Here is a 7,192-nt window from a genome sequence, read left to right as displayed (position 1 = left end):
CAAATAAGATTTTTTCATTATAAAAAAAAATAAAAATAATATCAAGTGTAATAGTCTCTTGTGATGGCAAAAAGAGTTAATTAATAAATAAAACGAATTTAAAGGAAAAATAAGATGTACTTTTTTATGAATTTTGTGTATTTTTTAAATATTGAAAATAATTAAAAAATTAAAAATAAATCATTATTTGACATATTTGTCTAAAAACACATAATAAACGAAAAATTGCAGACAATAAAAAATTTCAGATGGGCCTTTGAAATTTTTTGTTTTGTAAGAATCAAAACAAAAAACTTATACAAGTATTTATCACATATTTTATGAGAAAGAAAAAATAAAAAATAAATAATGAATAAATTTTTTTGTTAATTAAAATAATGAATAATTTGATTAATAACAAGACCATAATTTACCTTTATCATTGACTCATCTCCATAATAATAATCATGGTCAGCAATTCCACCAAATAAAAACTATTGGCGTGATATAAAATTGAATAATTATCTATTAAAAAATTTTGAATTAAAAAATAAATAAATTATTTAATCATCTAATCACAGCTATACATATTAATTTGTATATATAAATTAATAAGAAAATATTAGTATATTTATTTATTTTATAAAATTTAAGGAGACAAGAGCAAAAGATAACAAAATTTTGGCCACAATTTATTAATTAAAAGGTAAGAAAAAATTACCTTAAGAAGAAAAAGGAAAGGACGAAATTTTAATTAAAATCATAACGGCCAGCTAGCACAAGGACACGTTTGAAGTTACATTTGCCTCCCACAAGCACTTTGTGGCTTGTCAAAATTCTGATAATAGCACAAAGACCAAAAGGCTTATTCCCGTCAATCAGGCGTTTGAAAATTTAAATATTTACTTATTAGTTATTTAAATTAATAAAATTTGTTAAATTTAATAGTATAATTATTATTTAATTAATAAAATAAAAAAATAAAATACTATCTCATTTTCTCACCATAATTTTAAAAACTCATAATTTCTCCCGATCTAAGTCTTAAAAAATTATATTTTTTATTTTAGAATTTATTTTTCTTTCTTATATTTTTCGGTCACCAGAATCCAGTCAACGAACCACCTTCTTCAGCTCAATCTCTCTCCCTCCCAACACTCTATCTCTTTCTAACTCGTTGTATCTCTTGTCTCCACAAATCAATTGCATCTTCATCGAACTGGCTGAATTTTCATCTCACAAATCAACATCTTCATGCAATTTTGTCATCATGCATCTTTGTTGGCTTGTCTCCACGAATTGTTTGATCTTCGGTTCATGCCAAACCAGACTCTTCTTCTTCGCGGAAATGCATGACAAAGATGCAATCGATTCATGGAGACGAAAGATGTAGTCGATCAATGAGAAAGAACACCAGGATGAAGAGAGACTGGGCTAAGGAAAGAGGCCTATCATTTGAATTCTAGTGGTTAGAAAATGTAAAAAAGAAAAATAAACCTTAAGAGGAAAAATATAATTTTTTAAAACTTAAGTTAGAGAGAAATTATGAGTTTTTAAAATTAGGAGAATGAGATAAATTTTTTTTTTTTTAATTTTACTGGTTAAATAATAATTATACTTTTAATACTAACGTATTTTATTAACTTTAATAATTGATTTTTAGATGTTTGGATTTTTAAAATTTAATGAGTGGGAATTCAATAATGAACCGAACCTTGGGTGAAAATAAGTCTTTCGGCCTAGCACAAATTGGCCAAAAACACAAGTTGACTTATTTTGAATAATTTTAGCCCCACTGAAAAAAATGATGCCAATTTTCAATCATGAGGAGAAATGAAAACCCATTGCTTGTGCTCTGCGGCTTCTCCATTCTCCATTCTTTTAATTGCAATATGATCCCACAAACAATCACTATGCCTAGTACATGCCCTTTATAAAGTTGCTGCCTTCTAATAAAAATAAATTTTGTAGAGTTATTATTACTTACACATTAGGACATATTACCAATCTTTAGTGTTTATAAGTAAGTCATATTATATGTACAAATAAATTATACAAACTCATCCATATAATTTAATATGGTAACATCTGATGTCACATAATCATAAAATATTATATCAGTTTATACAAATAAATTTATAAAATTTGTTTATACTTATAATTTCACTATAAAACATATTCATTCCCTGCGCCTTGACAATTATCAATCAGCAAAATTGATCAGATTCATAATTTTAAAATGTTGAAATTTAAAAAAAATATATATATATATTATATAAGAATTGTTTATAATAATCTTTTGTTTTATCGTATGTGGTGAGTTTGTACATTTCTGTTTAGATTTTTAAATTTGGGTTATGAAAGTCTCATCTTTTGAACTTAAAATTGGTTATTATTTTATGAAAACATATTTTTCAATAGACTAGGGTGTCATGTGGGACTTGAAATTATGAATTTGATTGGAAAATAATAAATTTTTTATGGGTAGAAAATTTAGTGTTTCCAATTAGATTTTTGAATTCCACTTTACAATTTTTAAATTGAAATTGGTTATTAATTAATGAAAAATGTTTTTGTTTACTTCACTGATTTTCTATTCAGTAAACATGAAATATCTAATAAATGTGATCACGCTTTTAGGGTAGGTCATGCCTGCCTATATTGTTCATCAAATAGAGGTGTACTTGGTATACATTGACTGCCCATATTTTCTTGCAGGCCAGACTGGAAACATTGGTAGGACAAACGAAAATCTAAATGAACCGGAATAAGAGTACCATGAGAAGGCCATGTCTTTGAGCAGGATGTTTTGAGGAGAAGACAAGCTACACATGTTTTTGTTGAAAGTTTGCTCCTGCCTCTCTATGTAGGCCTCTAATGATGATTTAATGGCCCAATGGTGTTTTGTCTTAATATATAGTTCAAAAATATTATACTTAATATTTGATTTTGAGAAGTTAGTGGCATTAAAGATCTTTTTGTCAAACTTTTTTGTATTCTACTATTTCTGTTGTTTTATAAATGAACCTTTTATGAGTTTTTTTTTTTTTTTTTTTTTTTTTGAGGGAGAAAGAAGAGGCCTAGCACAAGATACTGCAGTTAGAAAAACGGTTGCATCAAAAACAGAAACTGGATATGGGAATTGAAGACTTGAGAGGCAAAATGCAGGCGATAGCATGAAGATGCAGACGATGCCGCAGTGCAGGTGATGAAAGAGGTGAATGAAGAGTTGGCAGAGAAAGTTGAGGATTTGGGTTCTTTGGAGGAATTAAATCTAACTCTTATCACCAAAGTGCTTCAGAAAAATGATGAGCTACAAGAAGCACATAAAAGAGTTAAGTCAGGTATCCCTAATTACACTCCTTCAATGATATCTTGTTGATCAAATGGCTTAAGCCTAATCAAGGGAAATTTAACAAGTGGGTATGTGGCAAGCATGGTGGCCAAAGCAAACGGTCAAGATGCCCCATTGAGGCATATCTGTACTCCAAAATATTAGTGACTACTTGTTAAGGGATAAAGGATTTAGAAAGTCAATGGAAAAGGTGAGGGATTTTTGGGTTATTTTTTCAGAAAACCAACCAATAAGAAGTCACCAGTATCTATTTTCACTAAATATTTAGTAGTAAAACCAACCAATTACAGATAAATTACAACCAATAACCCCAGTCACTATGTTATCTGTAATTTACCTGCAGGGGAGGTCAATTATTTCCCATTATAAATGCGGTGAAATAGTAAAGAATATAACATAGTGACTCGGGTTAAATTTCCCCCAATCACTTGATTTGGAGAAGTATAATATTTTGAAGCCATAATAAATCTCCATGTTACTTTACGGAGAGACTTCAAATATACGTACATAGAACATATATGTATGACTTGTAATGTAAAAAATCTAAGGTCATTATAAATTAAATGAACTCCAAGTGGGAAAATAAAGACAATCACAGAGATCTTCTCTATTATTGTAAGTCATATAGAATGAAACATAACAGAAATAAATTTATGCAAATCCAAGAAATGCAATAGTCCATCACAATTATGTTTAAAATCCCAGAAACATACCAACAATAAACTTCAATGTGGGGGAAAATGTAATATTAGGATTACAATCTAAACTACCAGACATACCTATAGCAATGCAGAGTTAATTCCAAACCTCAAGCAAGCGATCTCCCCATCATAGAGCACGGCCTGCCAGTGTAGCCTGTAACCCAGAGAGATCTCCACAATAGATGCTGCAAAGAAGTTTCATATGTTCTCATGGATCACACATTAATAGCCGTTGAATTTCTACTCCCTTCAAAACTGGCCGGTGACCATTGGCCAGACAAAATTTCCATGCAACCTTACCTAGTAAGACAAGATATTATTCATGGCATTCAATGAACAAAGAAAGGTTCTGCTTATTGTCAGTAAAACTACCAATCAAGCCATTTCATCACAGTGTGGCTACTAAAATATAATATATGATCAAAAGAGAGAAAAAGCCACACATTGCATTTCTAGAACACAAACATAGAGTCCAGATAATGTTCATAGACAAGAAAATTCTATGAACTTACATGAAAATACTAAAAGCTTAACAGAGAGATTGAACTTAAAAAAGGGTTAGTGGTTTAAAGAACATACTACGAATCCTAGCAACTTAAGTACAAACTGATGTGAGAGCAGCTAATACTTATAGCGATTGGACAAAGGAATGGGTTGTCATTTGAAACAAGAGATGGTTAATCAATTGAGACTCCATAAACAAAAGTTTAAATAGAAGGGGGCTAACATCACTTTTTCATAAGAGAAACAAGCATACTAAACAAGAATGAGAAAAGAAACTTCCCTTTAATATATGCAAATTTGACTATCAAAACATAAAAACCATACCATACTTGATGGTTGCTCCAACCGATCGGATACAAAGAAAAGTCAATCTAAAACACAATCAATAAGAAATTCTTCAACTGAGACATACAAAATAAGTACAAAAAACATAAAACACCAAGTTACGGATAAAAAAGACAAGAACTTCTGCTCTCTATAAAGTTCAACTTCAACAATCAAACTCCTAAAGCAAAAGTATTATTTTGGAGAGAAAGTTTATAATTTACTTCAGACTAGCAAATATGCTGCATCATACCATTGTTTGTTCAATCTGCTTTGACTCTTATGCATGTAATTTGCTGCTCCTTTCATAATAGGTATTAAGTGCAACAAAATGCACAAATTAATAAACTAGACTGAACAGAAAGCCAGGAGAAAATTCTACAGTTATGCTACAAAAAGGTAATTAACAGAAGATTAATCAACATAAGGAATATTCATAAATTACGCAAATTGTTGCCAAAGGTGTACAAGGATATGTGGATGTAAGGCACACTCATACAATTGAATAAACAACTCCTAAACCTTTCTTTTTTGGTTCTTATTCACTTTAAATGAACATTTTGTCCGTTCTCAACACCTAAACCATACAACACACCAGCATATTTATCCAATGAGTTGCTAAAGAAATTCTCTTTTAATTTCCTGAATGTACAAGATGTAAGCAAACTATCTGAACCCGCTTGATGACAAATCCCAACTCTTTCAACTTCCAACAACTCTGCAAGCTTGTTCAATCCACCATGAAGACTATTGCAAAACTTCATCAAGTGCTTGATGTCATATAATGTTGGAAAATAAATTCTGATCAACTTAAAGAACTCTGCTTGTGTATCAGGCAAATTCAGGCAAGTCAAGACCTTTAGCAAGTACCCGAAATCATAACCACTATGAAATGTCACCCAACGCACATTATCATTCAAAACAATCCCAGATGACATTAATAACTCTCCAAACCTCATTGCATCTACACCCTTTTCATTATTTTTATTAAAATCAATCCCACTTTGTTTCAAGAGCTCAATAGAGTCATTGGCAAACACATCCTCGTTAATATTGAACTCACGAAAATTAAATTGCCAAATGCAATATTTATCCCTCCCACACGTGGGTAGGTTACCTTGCTCATCCGAAAAAGTGAGCCCCAACTGGATTAACTTCAACATATCAACATTGTCTTTCAAAGTTTGATAATGATAGTCGTTACTGTTCTTGAAATTTCCCACAGGTCTCAAAACAATGCCAGGAAATTCAGTGTCCATTGCAACATAAGGGAAATCATCAATGATTTGGCGAATCAAATCAAATTCTTGTTCAAGAGTATCATTCCAAACCTCTCGAATTTGGATTGAATCGCCCTTTGGCAACAGGGACATTGCTTAAAAACTACAAAAACCAACAACAAAACCCTCTCTAGAACTAAGAATTAACGATTGCATCAAAATAACTTTTCATCTCAAGTCCACCAAGATCTGCACAAAATCAAACAAAAAAAAAAATTCAGCCATGAATTGTCAACAAGTAACAATCTTTCTCAAACAAAAAAAAAAAACTAATCCCAATTTGGCCAAGCAATTACGAAAATGAATCAAATCCACAATAATTCACAACAAAAACAACAATTGTAAGAAAATTATATCAAATAATTAACAAAAGATGTAATCAGACCTTAAAAAAGTGAAAACTGAAAATTCGAACGGCGAATCATGAGAGAAAAAATGCAGATTCTAGAGAGAGAAATGAACATTATTTAGAGAGAAAAAGGAAAATTCGACGTGGGCTTCTAGGGTGTCTACAGGTTGTTTTTTTTTTTTGTTTTTAGTGCTCGCCTCCCGAAGAAAATGAAAGGAGAGAATAAAAATAATTGCAAGTTTTGAAATAAAAAGGATGAGAGAGAGGAGAAAGGTGGAATTCTATTCCTCAAAATTTAAGTAGAGTTATTTTTATAGTACATTATGGTTAAAATGATGTACAGTTTTATCTTATCTATCCTAATATAAGCCAGAATTTAACCTAGGGTAAATAACATTTTTCCACGGCTTTGGTTCAAGGCCAAAAAAACTTATTCCCATCCAAAGATTAGTTTATTTTTAAACTTTTATTCATTAAATATTAAAAATTTATATACTTATTTATTATTTAATTTTTATTAAAAATCTCTATTAATTATAAAAATAAAATTATTATTACATCAGTAATATTAAAATAAATAAAATTTCATTTTATTTTCTTACCGTAAATTTAAAAATTCATAATTTTCTCATAGTCTAAGTTTTAAAAAGTTTATTCCCCCCTAATATTAAAATATAATTTTTTTTCTTCTTTGGCAATC

General features: G+C 30.1%; 1 protein-coding gene across 1 annotated transcript; it reads right to left on the bottom strand.

Annotated features, from left to right (window-relative positions):
* Positions 1-5,277: 5,277 nt before the first annotated feature.
* Positions 5,278-6,758, bottom strand: LOC123218185 (probable CCR4-associated factor 1 homolog 6). Its single transcript, XM_044639466.1, has 2 exons — positions 6,529-6,758; positions 5,278-6,332 (listed from the first exon to the last, which is right to left on the bottom strand). The coding sequence occupies exon 2, from the start codon at positions 6,234-6,236 to the stop codon at positions 5,406-5,408; it is 831 nt and encodes a 276-aa protein (XP_044495401.1). The 5' UTR covers positions 6,237-6,332; positions 6,529-6,758; the 3' UTR covers positions 5,278-5,405.
* Positions 6,759-7,192: the final 434 nt, after the last annotated feature.

This window comes from Mangifera indica, chromosome 6 (genome assembly GCF_011075055.1).
Source record: "Mangifera indica cultivar Alphonso chromosome 6, CATAS_Mindica_2.1, whole genome shotgun sequence".
In the NCBI taxonomy this organism is placed as follows: Eukaryota; Viridiplantae; Streptophyta; class Magnoliopsida; order Sapindales; family Anacardiaceae; genus Mangifera; species Mangifera indica.
Note: the sequence above shows the minus strand (reverse complement) of the source record. Positions and strands in the feature narration are given on the sequence as shown.

Excerpts from the sequence above, each read along its gene's own strand:
- LOC123218185 (XM_044639466.1), bottom strand. The coding sequence starts at position 6,236 with ATGTCCCTGTTGCCAAAGGGCGATTCAATCCAAATTCGAGAGGTTTGG.